This window comes from Peromyscus eremicus, chromosome 18 (assembly GCF_949786415.1).
Source record: "Peromyscus eremicus chromosome 18, PerEre_H2_v1, whole genome shotgun sequence".
In the NCBI taxonomy this organism is placed as follows: domain Eukaryota; kingdom Metazoa; phylum Chordata; class Mammalia; order Rodentia; family Cricetidae; genus Peromyscus; species Peromyscus eremicus.
Window position 1 is genome coordinate 44744889 of NC_081434.1, and position 20196 is coordinate 44765084.

Consider the following 20196-nt stretch of genomic DNA (forward strand, 5'->3'; position numbering starts at 1 on the left):
TCACTTGTGTAAGTGCTTCTGCAAAAATCACCGTATACATTTGGGAATTCTTTGAAATCTATGAGAGAGGGAGGGGAGGGAGGGAGGGAGGGAGGTAGGGAGGGAGGGAGGGAGGGAGGAAGGAAGGGCAGTCATCCCCAGCAATCACTTCGGATGAGGTTACCTTTTCCTCAGGAAGACTGGCTGGCAGATTCAGGTCTTTGACATTCGGAAAGTCTGGCAACAATGTCCCAAGCTTGGACCGGGGAGAATAGGCCACCGTCTGTTTGGTTACTTCTCTCTTGCCTGTCTCGCTCACCCAGGCAGCTCCTTTCTTTGAATACATCACATCATAATACTGGGAGCTTTCCTTCACTGCTATCCCATAGTAATGGTACCTGGGCCGCCGAGAAAGAGACAGATAAGAGCATACGTGAATCATTATTAGCTGGGGGTTTCCTGGTTTGGAGAATGTTGTCCAAAATCAAGGATGGCTGGACACATCCAACCTGGGGCTGAAAGAGTTAACTCTCCTATAAGGCCTGACACCCCTGAAATCTACAATTAAGCCTAAGTTCCGTGTTGCTAGTCATCAATCAGGCAGGTAAAAATAACTCAAATTGCCTCCTACAGAAAATGTTAAGTCAAATACTTTGCAAAGCAAAAAAGGGATGAGAAATTTTCCATTTATACCTGATCTCTAATGTCTACCAAATACCTTCCCAAGGGTACCTAACACTTGAGTGGCCCGCTCTGTGGGGATCCAGACAGCAGAATGTGTTCATATATCCCCAATTAAAATTTACCTGGCCATGATTATCTTCTTCAGTAAAGGCTAGTCTCGGAGACCTCTGATTCTTCAATTTTTATTTTATTATTATTAATTTTGAGACTAGATTTGACTGTGTAGCCCTGCCTGGCCTGGAACTTGATATTTAGACCAGGCTGGCCTCGAACTCTCAGACACCCACCTCAGAGACTGCCTCCCACATGCTGGGATTGAAGGTGTGAACCTCCACACCCAGCATAAGCTGTAATTTTAAGAGGATACATTCAGTGCTTCACATGACTGTGAGTGCCAAAGACTAGGAATTCTTCTTAACTCACAATGGGTATAATCGCAGACATCTTTCAGTTACAACTGAGGAGGGCTGAAGGAAGCCGCATTGGTGGTGGTGGAGGTGGTGGGGGTTTTTTGTTTTTTTGTTTTTTTTTTTGTTTTTTTTTGTTTTCTTTCTTTTTTGGTACTTTAGCTAACAATCTACTTAGGCTCTGAACACTTTGCAAAGTACTTTATTCACATTAATTTGAAAATAACTTTCTGAAATGAAGATTGATGCGATCATCCTAAAGATGAGAAAATGGAAGAAAGAAAAAAGGCAAGCAATTTGCTCAAGGGCATAGAGCAATTTCAGGTAAGAACAGGTTGCCGGCCAGTCCGTTTGCCTACACAGCCGCTGTGCAGGACTAACAGTAAACAGGATGTGTATCAGAATTACTTTTGGAGTTTAATAAACATGCAGATTCCTAGACCCCTTCCCAGAACCCACTGATTGAGAACATCTGAGAACGGGGCCCATGAGTCAGCTGTGAAATGAACAGTGCAGGCAACTCTGAGGCTCACCAGCTCGAGGTCCATGGCAAGAAGGACTTGACACACATTAGCTTATTTCACAAAATCCCCACGAGGCTAGAAAAAAACTCACACTTCACATTTTACAACAAGGAAACTAAGGTCTAGAGAATTAAGTGATGCACCCAAGACCATCCAAGCGAGTAGGCAGCAGAGGGGGGATTTGAACCACTAATGGATTTTGCAGCTCTAGGTCAGTGATTCCTGAGCTTTATTCACACTAAGAATCACTCACAGAGCACATGGCAGCATCCTGACCCCCAAGATTCCGATTTAGTGGGTCTGGGGTGGAGTTTCACAGTGAAATGGCAATGCTACAGTAATCATGGGCCTTAATTTCAGACACACTGGACAACACATCAGCTACTTTTCTCTAGCCACAGAAATGTGGTGAAGGGTCCAAGGAAGCATTTTGAGTCTTGGGAAAGGTGTTCACCGGGAGGGAGAGATGGGTGCATGTAACCTTCCCTTTTACAGCCCCCTTCCTGCTGGTACCATTCTGTGAAATTCCTGCCCAGTGGGCAGCTCGTCTCCATCTGCATGCCTCCTGGGATGAAGAACTCAGGCCCTCCGAAGGCAGCCCAGTTCATTTTCAGCCGATGTAGTTATACCAGAAAGTTCTTTGTGTTGAGTTAATATCTACCGTCTGGACCTTCTACTTCCCAACTGTCATATAACTGCCTTTCCCTCTGCGGGCACTCTGTGGGGGAGGGGCTGGTACCAGTGGCTCCACAGGTACCTTCTGGAGGGAAGACAGTTATAGCACACCACTTTAGCTTTCAAATGTTCCTTATAACTGCTTAAAGTCAAGATAGTCATATCTTAATATGACATTATGGAATATTTACATCATTATAAGATGGAACAGCTTACTTCTTGATTAATCCATGCATGTTGCTGAGATCTGTAGTTACAGTAAAGCTACTGTTCTGGTCTGGTCCCCTCTTGGTTTTGCTAGTTTGGTTCTGGAGGGAGTGCCAACACTCCTCACCAGACATGTTTGATCTATCAAAGTGGCTTTGCAGAGGGATTTGGGGAGGCCACGCTGCAGCAGGGGACATCTGCAGCTTGAAGCATCTTGATGCCTTTAGATTGGCTGAGGATGTGAGCAACATGGAAGAATCCTTATGGAAATGATAGAATATGGCTCTGAGTGTGCAGAACTTCAAAAACAGATGCTAACATGTAGGTTAAAGAAAAAGAGAAGGACAGAGAGAAAAACAGTCTCTCTCAGAGAGGACGATTCTCCAAGTGCACGCAGGGTGGGAATCATGCATGTTCTATTTCTACTCTTAGGTCTTCCACATTTATCAACTCTATTATTCCTACTCTTCTTAGACATCAGAAATTATGTATAGGAGCCAGTGGTTCTCCAAAGGCCACAGGCTAGACAAAAGTTTCCATACATTTCCACCCATTCAGCATCCATTTAATCAGCCCTCCCACTCCATCTTGAAAATGTCGTGCTGTGTAACTCAGGCGGCTAGCCTTTAAACTCATGTGGCCTCAAACTCCTGCCTCCTGCCTCAGCCTCCAAAGTCCTGGGATGATGGGCAGAGCCACCACGTGTGGCTCAAATCTGGCCCAACCAAGATTTTGAATTATCGAGTTCGTGATTGCCAGCAAACAATTAAGAATCTGATTTTTGCGTTCTCTCCTTCCTGAAGTTACAACCTTATTTTTTAAACAAAATAACAGAATTTTTCTTTATAAACAAAGGTAGGAAATTTGTTCTTCAATGTAGTGACCCTGGGAAATAAATCATTGAAAAATTATCTTAAGATGTCCTTTATTTATTCAAAATTTTTCTGGACAGTCCTTTGGATTTTTTTAAGAGCATCTGATACACACACACACACACATACACACACACACACACACACACACACACGTAGACACAGACAGACACACAGACACATATGCACAAAGACACAGACAGACAGACATGTGCACAGAGACATACAGAGACACAAACAGGCAGACACATAGACACAGACAGACAAATACACACACACCCATACTCATTTTCAGACTTTACCCAAAAAAGGGTTTTCCCAAGTTTGATGATGTGTTTTCTTCCCCTCCCGTTCCCAAAGCTGGACTCTTCATTGGTTGATAAGAACGTCCATCTGGTCCCAAGCCAGGGCTGGTGGCACAGGCCTGTGATCACAGTGGTAGGAGGATCAGGAGTTCAAGGCCTTCTGCTCTGTGTCCAGTTTGAATCCAGCCTGGGCTATCTAAACCCTTGTGTTATCATATAAAGTGAACCAAATGAAAACCCAGGGTGTACAGCTCAGAGGCCAGTGCGAGTCACGGGGCCTCTGCTTCTCAGGGTAACAATGTGGACGTTGTGCTTTATAGCCTCCCCCAAGACAAGACTTTTCAGTCCTCTATGGTGATTTCAGGTTTTCCTTTTTAAAGGTTTTGATGTTTGCCAGCTCATTGTGCTGCTTGCTCAGGGTGGTCAAAGGTCTAGAATGCTGCATAAGAAGAAGGCACCCTCTAGTGGAGCTGCGGCGCACATTAGCATAATAAAGGTTCTTAGAAGTCTCCCGGTAAAGGGAGCTGTTGAACTGGGACTGGCCAAACTTCTGTGGCCACCTCCCTCTTCCAAGGGACACTGCCTGACCCTGGAAGGCTTCCAAAACAGCTTTAGCGGTAAACCCTGTGTACCTTTGATGGAGTAGGACAGCTGGGCCCCCTTTCTGGTGCACACCTGGGTGACAGGTGTCCTTGTGGTCCTCACTTCCTCTGGTCGTGTCAGTACCTCCAGAAGACCTGGCCAAACCCACCCCCTTGCTCTTCTCTCCTGTGACCTGAAGTCTTTTCATGTCTGTCTTACACATCAGACTGTTCCTGGCAAGCCAGGCAGGATGAGACCTATAATCTCAGTATTGGAGAGGCCCAGGCAAGTCAGGTTTACAGAGGAGGAACCTGTCTCAGACGAGAAAGGTGAAGTAAATGTTGGCAGGCTGGTTGAAAATCCTAAGGTGGGGGCGGGACCTCCTGCCTCTCCCCCACGTTGTTGGAGACGGTTTGTGTCTGTGGCCTACTGTATACCATCAGAGCAGAGGTTACTCAGTGTAACAGTCCAAGCAACCTGGAGATGGTCTAATCCTGGGACTCCTGGAGAATATGCATAGATTGCTTTACAAAGAACGCTCGAGGACAGAGTGGCACAGGTCACATGGCACAGCAACTGGGCCAAAGGTCCCAGGCCTTCTGATGGCCAGCCTCTCTCTCTGAAGGGTCCCGAGAGAGAGAGAGCCCGGCTGTCATGAAGCTCCTCCATGTCCCCCCTTAGTCCCAGATCTCCCCCAAGGCCTGCAGACCAAGCTCCAGGGAGCAGTCTAGGGTCTGGCCTCAAGGCCCAGAGTCGAGTGTTGTGGAGGCAGCGGCTGCTTGGTGCTTACTTTGACTGTCCTCGGGTCCCGAGTCTTCTGGTGGTTAGCTGAGGGAACTGCTGCCTTATGATCTGTAAGACAAAGCAAGAGCCAGTTACCCGTCAGGAAACGTGTGGGAGCGAGGTTGGGGGAAACAGGGGAGGAAACAGGCCCTGTCTGTACAGCAACACAAGAGCCAGTTACCCACAGGGAAAGGGTGGTGGGGGTGTTGTGACTGAAGGAAGCAAAGGAAGCAAACAGGCCCTGGTGCACTGACTAGCTAGGAGTCTTGGACACCCTAGAGAAGACTCCTGCTGTGTGTGTGGGAGAGGGGGGGAGCAGGCAGGTGGACAGCGTTTTGATGGTTGTGGGGCTCAGATCCTGAGGACATCACTGGGCTGTGGTGCTTTATTCCCTTGTAGTTATTACAGCAGAGGAGAACCAAGGCTGGTCTAAAATACACCAATCCCTCTTGCGCCTGCCGCCATACCTGGAACCAAATCCACCATCAGCTCTGAAACTAGGCCCTTTGTAGGCCCTTTCCTCCCCACATTCCCCTACGAGAATGCAAGGTCACCCACATTTTACAACAGGCTTCCATCTCTGAAGACGACATTTGGACTTCTGAGCATGATCCCTCTGCTCAGAGGTCTCCTGGGACCAACCTGTGTCCAGTAGCAGGGGCAGGCTCTTGCCATCACCGGATTCTACTTCATGTCTTTGTACTTGGTCTCACCTGAGAGCATCCGGGGCACTTCCTCACTGAGTGCTAACTGGGTCTCTTGCTACTTGGGTGTAGGGTGTGTGGGAAAAAACACCTCGCTTAGGGCTTGGCACACAGGAAAGCCTGGTCTTGCTGTGGATTGAAAAGATAAGGCTTTCGTTCCTGCCCAGAGGGTTTCCTTCACCTCTCTGTAGAGGAGAGGATTGTAACTATGGTGGCCTGGGACAGCTACACTCCTAAAAGGAGTCTGCAGAGGAGGACATCGGCCAAGGTAGGAACACACCAACAGGCCTCCCTGGTGTTTGCTGCTGATGTTTTTGTAGAGGTGACATAACGGAAAGTTTGTGTGTAGAATTTTGGGAATTAGAGGACCCGAATTATATCTTAACTCAGCCATTTGCGAGGCAGGTGCATTCACATTCAAATGACATGCTTTTCCTATTTTCTAAGATAGAAACTAGGCCAGGTGGTGGTGGCACATGCCTTTAATCCCAGCACTCCGGAGATAGAGCCAGGCGGATCTCTGTGATTTCGAAGCCAGCCTGGGCTACAGAGCAAGTTCAAGGAAAGGCTCCAAAGCTACACAGAGAAACCCTGTCTCAAAAAACAAACAAACAAACAAACAAAGACAGAAACGAGGGGCTGGAGAGATGGCACAGCAGTTCAGGGTATGTACTGCTCTTGCCGAATGTTCCCAGCACCCATATCTGGCCATTACAACTACCTGCAACTCCAGCTCCAAGGACTCCAGCACCCCCTTCTGGTCTCTGCAGACACCTGCACTCATGTGCACAGACCCCCACACAGACACACATGCATACATATAATTAAACATAAAAAATCTTTAAATTAAAAAAATTTTTAAATTGAAAAATTATCTGGAAACAATAATAACCTCGACCTTAAAGAATCCATGTAAAATTGGGAGGAGGGGTGCTAAATAGATGTACAGTCCAGTGCTTAGTAAGCACTCAGTAAATGTGTTTGAGAATCTTCTGACAGCTCATTTCCTCCTTGAGGAAGTTCCTTTTTACACTTACTCAGACTCCCAGGCACTCTGCCCTTCTGGCTAAGTCCTGAGCAGATGCTCATGGTCAGAGAGATGAGGCTGCACTCTGTCCTGCTTGAAGAGATGCTGAGCCTGCTTCTCTGCTGGTGGGGTGCAACCCACTGTCCTGCCTGAAGAGATGCTGAGCCTGCTTCTCTGCTGGTGGGGTGCAACCCACTGTCCTGCCTGAAGAGATGCTGAGCCTGCTCCCCACCGGTGGGGTGTAATCTCAAGGGCTTTTCCCTAGAGATAAAACTCTTCATCCTGTAGCATTTCTTTTCATGCACACCAGGGCTCTCACCAACTTAACTCATCCGTGCAATAAGCAGACACTGTGAACCTGTTAGCTGTTGGACTTGACATACTCCATCTTTCTGTGCCTTGGTTTCCTTCTGTGAAATCTAAGGACTCAGGGAGTCTTGTAGCCTGCCCGTAACTGGAGGGACAATTGGTGGTGATGTCACCTACACTAGCATCAGTTCGGTGGGACAGAGGAAGTGAAGAGACAGTGAGAATCAGATCTTAGAGGGTAGCTTGAGGATTGCCCACTTTGGCACATTGGGAACTGAGGACCCTGAGGGTGGAGAATAGACAAGCAGCCTTGCCTCATCTCAAGGTGGGGGAGAGAAGAGACAGCTCACATGCTGCTCAGAGAACCCAGTTTGAGAACATCATAAAACCACTTGGGGAGGGAAATGAGAGTTTACAAACGTTATTTCGTGGGCTCATGGGCATGGCTCACTGGGTAAAGTGCTTACAATGCATATGAGGACCTGAGTGCAGATCCGAAATGCTCATGTAAAATGCTGTGCATGGTGGCACTCAAAGGCCTATAATCCCAGGGTTAGGGACATGGAGATAGAAGGACTGGGGGGGGGCTTGCTAGCCAGCCAGTCTAGCCTAACTGGAGAGTGCTAGATCCCAGTGAAAGACCCTACCTCAAAAGGTAGATGTCACTTGACTCTGTCTCCCACACTCATGCACATAAACACACATAAGAAACAGTGGTAACTAAAATGATCCCATCATTCTCTGAACTACATAAGGGGCCACTTCAGTAGCCAGTCACCTGTGTGCCCTGGGATGTCATGTCCTGTGTAAAATGCTGTGTCGGAGCCTGGGTCACTGGTACTGCTCCTGAAACCCTTGTCCTGGTGCGCAGCCTAAGCCTACGTGAAGGTTTAATGGCCTAATGGCCTCACATTTGTGTCAGCCTGTGGCCGGGCCCTCCAGTGGCTCATCATGTGACCAGCTACGGAGTAAGGATCCAAAGCAGATATTAATATGCTTAAGTATGAACACTAGTGGTGGGCCAGGACGGACAGAGGAATGAAACGTTAATATTGAGTCAAGAGTTTATGCTGGTTGAAAGAAGGTCATGATTTGGGTTCTGAGTTTCCTAATCACCCAAGCAAACAAGATAACAATAGTGATACAGAAGTCCCAGCATCCACCAGGATACACTAATTTCTCAGGAAGAGCAGGGCCTCTCTTGTGTTCAGCCCCGGGAAATTCCTCCTGCTCAATTGGGTACAGCAGTGATGCTCTGTTGAGTCCTCTAACATTAGCAGACACTATGAAAAAGATAACACTTGGTGCAGTCAAGACTGTAGTGAAATGCCAGCAAGATGGTTCCGTGAGTAAATAAACACACCTGCCGTCAGCCTGATGACCTTCAGCTCCCATCCCCAGACCCACGCAGTGGAAGGAGCACGTTGCCCTCTGGCCTCCACATGTGTGCTAAGGCATGTATATATGTATATAAATGTATATATGAGCATGTATATGCTCATGTGCATACACACTAAACAAGCGTAATAATTTTTTTTAAATCTATAGTACAACTAGCATCTTCAGATTGCCAGGGATCCTATTAGTACAAATGTTCCTCCGAAGCAGGTTTTTTTTCTTGTTCCTCTGAAGCAGTTTTACAATATATGTCAGGAGCCACAAAATACTCAAACTTTCTGATCTATTAACTCTAAGAAAGCCTCCTAAAGTAATGTGTGGGTCTTTTAATAAGAGAAAAATTAGAAACGTCATGAATGTCCCATGGCAGGGAGCTGGCTAAGTATATGCTATATACACATTCAATAGTATTCGTGTAGCCATAAAGAATGGTCCCCAAACCTCTTACTACATCATGATATCAAAGCTGCTGTGATGTGGTACCAGGCAGACTCACACGTTAAATTCTAGCTATAATTTTTGCTTGTAAAGATGCAAGAATGAACACATTATGTGGAGAACTAAACTGAATTCTCCAGGTGCTTGGGCTGTGGTTAGGACAAAAACAGCTTCTGTGATTCCTGCAATCCTACACTGTTTATACAGAAAGAAAAGAATTTTCTTATTAGAAGTAGTCCTGATTGACAAAGTTGAGGATAATCCACAAGATGCATTCCAAATCGACCAGAATGTCACAGCATAGGGGTTTCTCTCTCTTTAAGATGTAAACCATTCTCTGCTCCCTGTAAATCATCTCCAATAATAAAGGAAGTCAGCGCTGTTTTGTTTGGTTGCTAAACCTCATTATCACTTGATTGAGGAGACTGGCTGGGTTCTGAAGCCCTGTTCTGTTTATGCCCATGGTATCCCACACAACATCCACAGAGCCAACAGGCAAACCTTTGGCTGGGGAAACAGGACGGCAGGCAGGCTCGTCTACAGACAAGCCACAGGCCACCGGGACATGGGGACAGGCTTCCCAGTCGTTTGTTCTCCCTCCGCGAGTCAATACGAGTTACAATCCAAGTCCTTGTCATTCTTGGTCATGACACAAGCTTGGGAATTCACTGACCAATTTGACCTAAGATTCCCTCCTTTGCCAGTCGCTTGACCTTCTCCCCTGGAATAACTTGTGTATCGGGAGGGCACCTTCATCATCTTTGTGACCCCTTGTCACCTGCGCATTCTCCCAAGACAGCATGGAGTCCTCACTGTCCCCAACCCCGTCTCAGTGATTCTCCCCTGTGAACCAGCTGCATCTCAACGCTCCTTCCGTCTCTGCTCCAGCCATGCCATCTCTCACCTGAACCACAGACACATCCTCCCAACAGGATGCCCTGCCTCCAGTCCAGCCTCCTCAACAGGAGCCATCGAAAAGGCAAATGTGATCCATTCTGTCACTGGAAATGCTGGGTACCTTCTTCGCCGTGTCCATTCCTTCCAACCCTCATGCCCCTCCCCCAGGTTTCAAATTGATATCCTCCTCTTCTTTGTCGTTACAGACAGACAGACATAAACATATGCACAAATATCTAGACAGACAGAGATATAAACACATGCACAAATATATCAATATAACCTGCTGAATTCGCCTTTGGTTTTTTGTACGTATATGGTTTGTATTGGATGACCAATCAGGGGGCTCATGCCCGGGAAAGGTTAATCCTCCCTCTCTCAGCAGTCATTAGCCTGCAGTACTTGTAGGGGTGGGACCCCGTGACTCCCCCCCTCCTGATGGTCATTGTTCAGGTGCTGTTTATGCAGTCGTTTTAGGAGAGGTGGCCTCACAGAAGGCTTCCTGCCATTCTGGCTCTTATAATCTTTCCACCCCACACATTTTATCTTATAGTTACTTCTCTCCTTTCTGTGACCAAAATACATGACAAGAAATAGTGTAAGTAGGGTAGGGTTTATTTGGTTTCTAGTTTGAGGGGATACAGTACATCATGGCGAGAAAGGTATGGCGGAAGCTGGAAGCTAGTCTATGGCTCCAGTGCTCAGGAAGAGAGTGAACCGGAAGTGGAGTCAGGCAATAAAATCTCAAGAGTTTCCCTTAGTGACCCACTTCCTCCAGTGAGGCTCCATCTCCCGAAGGCTCCACAGCCCTCTCCAAACAGAGCTAAATGTAAGGCCCAAATGTTCAAACACAACATCTTCCCTCCTTTAGGCCGCTCCAGTCACAATGAAAAAGTGATGGCAACACCTTCTCATGAAGTGCTGGGTGCCCTACCTGCTCCCTGCTGAACTGAGTGGCACACCGGACTAAACATCAGGGCGTGGTGGCGCGGGTCCTCAGGAGATTGGTCCTGTGTTAGTCACTCTGCACACACCATGTCCGCAGGCAGCACAATGCCCGCACTGGGTTGTTCCCCCACACAGACGAGCAAACTGAACTCGGGGGGCTGAGCATCCTCACCAGTCCATCAGCTCACAAGACACAGACCTCAGACCTGGGCACTCTGGATTCAACACTAGCACAGCAACCCTCCTCCTTCACGAACGCAAACATCCCCGGCTCTCACATCTTCCTTTGACACCAACTTTCACCTCTTTCTGTTGCTTCCTCTCATTCCCCTGGTTGTGTTTGAGGAATGAATGATTTCTTGTCCCCACCCCCTCTCCAGGAAAGACTTCTCCTCTGCTTTCCTCACTCTGACCCTCTTGGAAAAGCTCTTGTGGCCTCTGCTGTGAATGAGATCCATCTTTCCCCGCCCTAAGAGGTTACAGAGTGGGAAAAAGCCAAGGGCATGGTGATGCCAGTGGACTGCCTAACAACTCAGAATCCATTCACATGCAGAAAAGTGGAAATCTGATGATTAAATGCTTCTGTTTAATAAAAATACAGAAGTTATTAACAGAATCAACAGAAGTCATTCTGGTGGAGTAGCTTAGTCTCTCTCTCTCTCTCTCTCTCTCTCTCTCTCTCTCTCTCTCTTTCATACACACACACATGCACACATATGCACACACACACATACACACTCACACATACACACACACGCACACGCGTGCGTGCACACGCACACACACGCACACATACACACACACACACACACACACACACACACACACACGCACGCACGCACATGCACACACCCTTGCTCGTCCAGTGGAGTCCTCTAACATTCCTCCAGAGCTACTGACTCAGCAGAAGCTCTTTCACAAGAAACTCCAATTCCACTTCTAAATTTCCTCATGTGAACCCCAGCTCCGTCTACTTTAGACCGTTCAGAGTGGCATTCTCCAGGGCATCTCAGGTTGCCTCCACCATGCACTCTGCCTGTGGCCTTCTTGAGCATCACACTACTGTGTCGTCCCTCCTCAGAACAGATACCACTCCTCTGTGAGTTCTTCCCAGTTCTCTGATGGGGGCAGAGTCTTCTCTCTCCAAGCCCCAAGTGCATCTGTCTCCACTGTCCTTCCATTTCAACTAGATCAAGATTCTGTCCACATCTGCCCATCTCCATCTGCCTAGGACCACACCTGCAACTCTCCCTCACTGGCCTGCTTCCAGCCATGCTCCACCATGACCACTTTCCCATGGTGCCTCTGGACAAAGTCCAGTCCTACCAGGTTCCTCCCAGCTCACCTCTGCTGACCTCACACTCTGGCCATGGGGAGCTGATTCCAAGTTTCACAGAGTCACTGCTCTCTCTCACTCTGGACTTTTCCATAGTTGCTCTCATGGTCCAGCACTTCCTCCACGCCTTTTGTCTTGCTTGGTATTCATGTACCCTTCAAATCTCAGCTTTGACCTTATTTTCTCTCAGAAATCCTCCTAAGCCACTTAATTGGTGACTACAATTACATGATTCCTTTTAAACTGACCAATTAAAATGTGTTTATGTCATGTAATATGGTGGTGGTGGTGGTTTGAATAAGAATGACCCCCATAGGCTCATATATTTGAATGCTTACTCACCAGGTAGAGGCACTCTTTGAAAGGATTAGAAGGATAAGAAGGTGTGGCCTTGTTGGAGGAAGTGTGTCACTGGTGTAGGGGCCAGGACAGCAGCAGGGAGACCAGCCAGCAGGCTGCTGCAGCTGACCATCGGTGATGATGAGACCCAGAAACTGGAAGCATAAGTGAATGATTTTTCTTTCGTCAGCCATTAAAGATGTTCCTAGTGTGTTAAGAGGGAACTGTGATATCTTTGTGATAATGATGTCTTATGTTCACTGTTGATATTTTATTATTTTTGACTCATAATAGTTTCTCAAATGTAAAGCTGCTTAATTAACAATGAAAATAAGCCAATGTGCATAAGGTTAACTCAAAATACTATCTTTGTGTGTGTGTGTGTGTGTGTGTATGTGTGTATGTGTGGTGTATGTGTGTATGTGAGTGTGATGTGTGCCTACACGTATGTGACTTGTGTGTATGTGTGTGTGATCACGTGTGTGGCATGTACACATGTATGTGGATGTGTATGAAGACAAAAGGAGAATGTCTAACGTCCTGCTCGATCTCTCCTTGTTTCTATGAGGCAGGGTCTCTCTCTGATTCTAGAGCTGGGCTGGTGGCCAGCAAGCTAGTGTCCTGTCACTGTCACACTCATCCCCTGCCCTGGGGTTAGATGTGTCCAGCCGTGCCAGGGGTTTATAGGAGTGCCGGGGATCTGAACTCAGGTCCTCGTGTTGGCACAGCCAGTGCTCTGCTCACTGATCCTCTTCCCCAGTCCCTCCGGATGCTGTCTCAGAGGTGTAGCAGGGCATTTACACATTTCTAAAGTGGGTTAAAATCAAAGACTGGGAAGAGTATTCTGCTCCTTCACGAGCATCAAGTCTCATCTGCAGAAGGGATGCCATTTACCCCATGGACTGGAGCTTAGCTGAGCAAAGGGCAGAGTGGGGACCAGGTGTCACAGTGGGCACCTGGACTTGTGTCCACGGACTTCATCAGACCGAAGTAGGGCAAGGATGCAGGACAAGAGATAGCGCACGGGGACCAGCGTCCGCGGGTCCCGGACTGGAGGAAAGAGAAGTGACCAGATGGAACGCTCCACTCTGGGTCCCCTCCCTCTAGCACTGTCCACTGCCGACCGAATCAGCCCTCCTGCGTCCATCCTTTTCTGGGTTGCCAGAGGATCCCCATTCAATCTAGTGGTCAAGCTTATGTAGGGCACACGTCGCTTTCCCAAGCAATACATGAGTGTGATGAGAGTATTTGGTGTTTAGTAGTTTATCTTCTCCTCCTCAAGCTTAAGCAAGCAAACAAACAACAACAAAGAAAGTCTTTTCCAGGAAGTAAGAGGGGTGAGTTTGTTCAGAGTGGGGTGTGGGGGATGGGAGGAGGCAGGCTGTAATGCATCCCATCTTGCCTGGCCCAGTGCAGTTCAAGACTTTTCCCACTCTGAGCAAAGAAAGGCAGTTGCAGATGGTACCTCCTCCCTGCAGCCGCAGCAAAATCCTGGGGGAAGGAGGTCTGGCTTTCTCTTTCTCTCTTTCTTTCCTTTCCTTTCTTTCTTTCTTCTTTCTTTAAGTGTTTCTTATGGGCTGCAAATTACAAATGAGTCTCTCTCCTTTCACCAAATCATCGACTGGTCCCTGAATCTGAAAGCGCAGCACAATTTCATTGGGAGGATCCAAGAGCGCAGGGTCGGTTCAGCCCCACGAGGGCTGTTCAGCTTTTAATTTCTGGAGCAAGACTCAGCAAACAGTAAAACACTTTTGTGGAGCTGTGAAGGTTGAGCTTCGCCGTGTGATAAATGAGCAGACGGACAGGCGGCCTCTCTTTCTTCATTTGTGTGGATTCAACGAAGCCTGCCTAAAGAACACCACATGCTGTTCTAGCTACTGATCTAACATTCCGCAACATCCCAGCCTTCCAAACTCCCTTTAATTACTCGTGAATCCCACTCTACTCTCTTTCAGCTAGGGCAGACAGAGCTGGGGGCTTGGGGGACTGGGACAGGGGTGGGAGGCGGGGACTTTCAGGAGAACTATGCTCTCTGGAGCTGCTGAAATGATTTTAGGTGGTAGTGAGTGGCTCATGTACGTGGTCCAGCCTTGAGGAGACCCAGCATGCAGGGCACCGTGCATAATTTTGTGGGTGGAATGTTTACAAAACAGAAGTTGTAGGTATGCACTCCTGAAATGACATGGCCATGCAGTGGCCCTGTGGTAAGGTGGGGAAAGAGAAGAGGACATGGAGGAACAGATACCCACGAGCATCACTGAGCACCGCACACTAGTGGAGGCATCTTCCTCTTGGTATTGAAAGTGACCCTAAAACATCTCCCAACTGAGACCTGGGATCCAGCTAGTGATCTAACTGCTTGGGCTCACAGCCTCTTGCCAGTGGAAGAGACATGAACAGGGTCCCACCGACCGTCTTTGACCTTTACTCTCTCTAACTCTTGGCACCAGGGAGCCAGCAAGATGCCCATCGTTTGTTCACAAATCCTCAGATACGTCCTCTTGTGCAGTACCTCAAGAGACACCTCCAGAGGCATGCGGCCAGGGCCTCACCTCCTCTCCTCTACAGACAGGCTTCACCTCGGGCCCTCATCATATGCCCTCCATGGCCTTGGCCTCCAAACTTAGCCACCAGGCTTTTTACTGTTTCTGCAGATCCAGCCCACCCTCAGTGGGCAAAAATTTGCCACCAGCAAATGATCGAAAAGAAATTCCAGGGTGACAGAGCAGGTATGGATCCTCCCGCACACGAGAGGAGACAGGATCCTGGGTAAGTAAGGATCAAGGATGCTGAAAGCTGTTCTGAAGGAGAACTGGGGGTCCCAGTTCAGGGGTCATCTGGGTGTGGGAAAAGAAAGGCTGGTCAAACAGAGGTTGGAATTTAATACCACAACACACTGTGTTTTATAAGTCTCCATTGTGGCAATTTTTAAACAAGAGCAAGAGATGATTCAGGACAGAAGTTGGTTAAGGATCTGATCCCCACCAATTCAAATCTGGAAGTCAAGAGGGGTAGTCACCCTTTTTTTCTGACAATAAGCTCAGCCCCCCTTTCTGAGGAGGAAAAATTGAAGCCTAGTGGTGGGTGTGGATAAAGACTTTGAAACATCCGACCTCTGTGCGTCCTTCTCCAAGTGTTTGTGAGAGCAATTTTGCATGGGGGCATAGGGGTCCAGTCTATACACACACACATATACATATAAAGTATTACATACACGTATTTCCTGGATGTCACCCATTTACACATGAGATTTGAAGTTCGACTTCTGTAGAAACTTCTCTACAAGAAATTCCTATGGACTGCAGGGAGACAGAAATAGACTTTTGAATCACGTGTGTGAATGGATGAAGGGGCCTGTGAGGACCCCAGGGGCAGGGAAGGGACAGTGAACTGTGAGGCAGGTAACGTGGATGAGCATTCTAGAGGTCCAAACATCCAAATGCGGACCAGGGATTGTCCTTAGGTTGACTGGATGGTATGTCACGTGCGCATGAAAAGATGACAGCTTCGGCAGACGGATTTAGTCAGAGTGGGGTGAGTTACATAAGACGCGGGTTAAGTCAAAATATGGAATAATTGTACAGACGATAATAAGAGAAGTGTGGGTGGTGATGGCAGTGAGCGCGATGTGGGACATTTTTAGAACAATAGTTTTCAAAGTCACTCAGCAGGAAGAGCATCTGAAAGGGTTGGAACACTCATGTGTTAGGGGTGATATATTAAAAAACATGAAGTATTGGAGCCATGAAGTGTTGCTATAATAAAATGAAATAATAATTGTCACTAACAGGCACTGAGTGCTTCTAGTTGCTGGCTTCTGAGCTGAGTGGTATTTATAGTCATCCCCTCCACAGTCCCCATGGTTGTTTTCATGATTCCATTTTACAGACAAGGAAACTGAGTCCAGAGCTATTAAACTGTCTGGCCTCTTGCAGGTAGTTAATGCTGGAGTTGAACTTCAGACCCAACTAACATGGGAATTTTTGCATGGCACTACACTAAGAAAACCAAATTAACAAGCTATATATGTTGACGCAAAAATCACGTGGACATTTGATACCATAGTCTAAAGGCTAAGGAAAACATGCTAGCATTTAAAGACACTCTCTTTGTATAATTAATATTTCCTTCAAGTGATGGCAAGATATCATTATAAAGACCCCTTGGTATGTCTTCAGGACATTTTCATCTCCTGTATCCGTGGACACGTGAGTGACCCCTCCTCCCAGGTCAGGGCAGGAAGGAGACGGGCAGAATGGATGGACTCTCAAGTGGAGAGGTCTTAGTTCTGTCTGTGTTTCACATACATGTAGCTGTTAACCACAGATCCCTAAACACACTTGGCTGTCCCCACCACTGAGCAAGGCTGGCCAGCAAGAAGGGAGGAGCCAGACATTCGAGGAGGAGCCACCCCCATAGTCCAACCTACCAGTGACTTCTAGTACCCAGTGGAAAAGGTGAGGCACAAATAAACTAAATCCATACAATACAGCCCTCTAAAGCCCAACTTCCCTTTTCCTGGTTTCTACACATCTTACTGATGTCAGTCCACCACCCATCTCAGGCAGCTTGGGCGGGGCAACCCTGCCACCAAGTGCATCCACATGGGAAATGCCTCCCTCTCTCTGAGTTTAAATTTCCCCATCTGGAAAATGACAGACTCATACCAACAGATCTCTAATCTCCCTCACAGATTACACTCAGTGAGTGAAGAAATTGTTAGCAGTAATGGACCACATTCTCTTCTAGTTTTGTGCTTACATCCAAGTGCCATAGAGGAACTGGAGTCACCAGCAAGCAAGCCTTCCTGGAAGAGAAGTCTGTGATGCTAAGTGGCCTCTTTGTGTACTCAAACTACATTGTCAAAACCATCTACTGCCTTTCCACATGTCTACCTTCTTTCCAAGAACCCCCGCAGTTTGTTGTCCATAAGTTGTGTCAGCCTCATAGTCTTGAGTGGTCATATGACCCACCTGAGAGTTGACAGGTGGCCCGTTGTGGTGACTCAGCTTCCTGTGTTCTGACTTGAAGGTACCGCAAACGCAGCATGCATTTGGGAGATGTCAGGCTTTGCATTTGCATTTTGAACTGTGATCTTTTCCAGGTCAGAGACAACGTGGGATGATGATCTCTTGTGACGCTGACCAGTGGCAGGGAGTGTCAGCTACAGTTGGCCATGTGACCATGAACCAAATAACTAGACTTCGATGGCGTGCAATGCTGCCAGCACTAGGGTTTGAGGTCTCCAATAGATCACATGAGATATTCAACAACTTCTTAGAAAGGATGCTTTGCTGGGGTGATTTTGCCTGACTCTAGGGTACATTAGTGCCCTAAGCATGTTTAAGGTAGGCGAGGCTTAGCTGTGCTGTTCAACAGGTTCAGTGTCCTGAGCACATCTTTAACTGATGATATTTTCAGCTTCCAATAGATGTATCACCACATAGCCCCACTGTAGGTCAAAGGGCATCGTCATACCCTACAGTTCTCCAGGCCCTGGTTCCACGTCATAACTGAGACACAAGTATCTGGGATAGCCTTATAGAGAGAAAAGTCGCTAGTTCCTGCTCCTCTCTCTTTCTAACCAATAACTTCAGGTAAAAGTAAAACTTGTTTTTAATCCACCTGCCAGAAAACACTTTGCTCAGCAATACATTAAATTATATATCTGCCTACGTAGGTTCATACATCAGGGAAACCAGTGCTGGCAAAGCAATGATACCGAGCAGGTATGAGGAAGGAGGGTTGTTACGAGGTGCTCACGGGTGAGGTGTCATGATGTCATTTAAAGGTGGTTTGATTAGTTGCAAATGTAGACTGTAAATTTCAGGCAAGCACTAAAATCGACTTTTAAAAAAATCATAACTGATATGCCAAATAAGGAGCTAAGGTAGAGCCATATAAAATGTCCAATTAAAATAAAAAGGATAAACTGTCTGCTGCACAAGCTTGAGGAACTGAGTTCAAATCCCCAATATGGCTAAGTACAATTGTAGCCCCTGAAGGTTGCTGGGCAGCCAGTCCAGACAAACAGTGCGCTCCAGGCTGTGTCAGACAAAAGATGTCCCAAAAGATGAAGTAGAGAGCAGCAGAGGAAAACATGGCTCCGCACACATCACATGTCCATGTGTACACACCCAAACATGACCATAAGACACACACACTTACTCACAAGGCACTTCTCAAGAGGCTGGGATAGTAGGATTACCATAAATCCAAGGCCAGCCGGGCCTACAGTAAATCTGAGGCCAAACTGGGCTAAATGATTAGATACTAATTAAAACTGCTAATTAAAAATAATTAATTAGGGCAGGGAGGGGGAGATGTCTTGGTGATTAAAGTACTGGCTGTGTAAGCATGTACTTGCATGCATGAGGACCTGAGTTCAGATCTCCAGCACCCACGGAAAAGCTGGGTGTGTGGGGCTGGAGCCATGACTTGTGGTTGAGAGTGTTTACTACTCCTGCAGAGTTTGGTTCCCAGCTCCCAACCACCCGTGACTCCGGATTCACGGGGTTCAACATCTCCTCCTGGGCCCTTTGGGTACCCACACGCACATATGTGCACACACACAAATTAAATAAATAAAAATTAAAATAGAGTACAATAAAATAACCAGGCATGGTAGCTTACAGCTATAACCCCAGCATTCAGAAGGACAACTGCAAGTTTGAGCCTAGCCTGGGATACAGAGCCAGACTTTGTCTCTAAATAAGTAAATACACATATAAGTAAATAAATAAACCGAACTGTAAACAGTGGGAAAGAGTAAAGTATAAAAATAGCATAGGAATGAGGACGACAAACAGAAAGCTAACAAATGTGGTGCTATGGTTCAACTGTGTCAATCACCACTGGGAGGAGCATCACTGGGGCAACCACACCAATTCAGGAGGGAACTGCAGGTGCTGGACGGTGCACACACTGGATGGCGGCACACACTGGACGGTGGCACACACTGGATGGCGGCACACACTGGACGGTGGCACACACTGGATGGTGCACACACTGGACGGGCACACACTGGATGGTGGCACACACTGGATGGTGGCACACACTGGATGGTGGCACACACTGGACGTGGCACACATTGGATGGTGCACACACTGGACAGGCACACACTGGACGTGGCACACATTGGATGGTGCACACACTGGACGGGCACACACTGGATGGTGCACACACTGGACAGGCACACACTGGATGGTGGCACACACTGGATGGTGCACACACTGGATGGTGCACACACTGGACGGGCACACACTGGATGGTGCACACACTGGATGGTGCACACATTGGATGGTGCACACACTGGACGGGCACACACTGGATGGTGCACACACTGGACGGTGGCACACACTGGATGGTGCACACACTGGACAGTGGCAAACACTGGATGGCGGCACACACTGGACAGGCACACACTGGACGGTGGCACACACTGGATGGTGCACACACTGGATGGTGCACACACTGGATGGGTGGCACACACTGGACGGTGGCACACACTGGATGGTGGCACACACTGGATGGTGGCACACACTGGATGGTGCACACACTGGACGGTGGCACACACTGGAGGGTGCACACACTGGATGGTGCACACACTGGATGGTGCACACACTGGATGGCGGCACACACTGGACAGGCACACACTGGATGGTGGCACACACTGGATGGTGGCACACACTGGATGGTGGCACACACTGGATGGTGCACACACTGGACGGGCACACACTGGATGGTGGCACACACTGGATGGTGCACACACTGCACCGGCAC

General features: G+C 47.7%; 1 protein-coding gene across 4 annotated transcripts in view; it reads right to left on the bottom strand.

Annotated features, from left to right (window-relative positions):
- Positions 1-20196, bottom strand: part of Rfx4 (regulatory factor X4) — a 154723-nt gene that overhangs the window by 72116 nt on the left and 62411 nt on the right. For 3 of the 4 annotated variants that reach the window (XM_059245594.1, XM_059245592.1, XM_059245593.1), the window contains exons 5-6: positions 5026-5087; positions 164-377 (exon numbers count right to left, since the gene is read on the bottom strand). In XM_059245594.1, coding sequence (XP_059101577.1) covers positions 164-377; positions 5026-5087 — 276 coding nt within the window. Of the gene's footprint in view, positions 1-163; positions 378-2107; positions 2301-5025; positions 5088-20196 lie in introns of those variants that run through there. The other variant, XM_059245595.1, reaches the window with a different exon arrangement.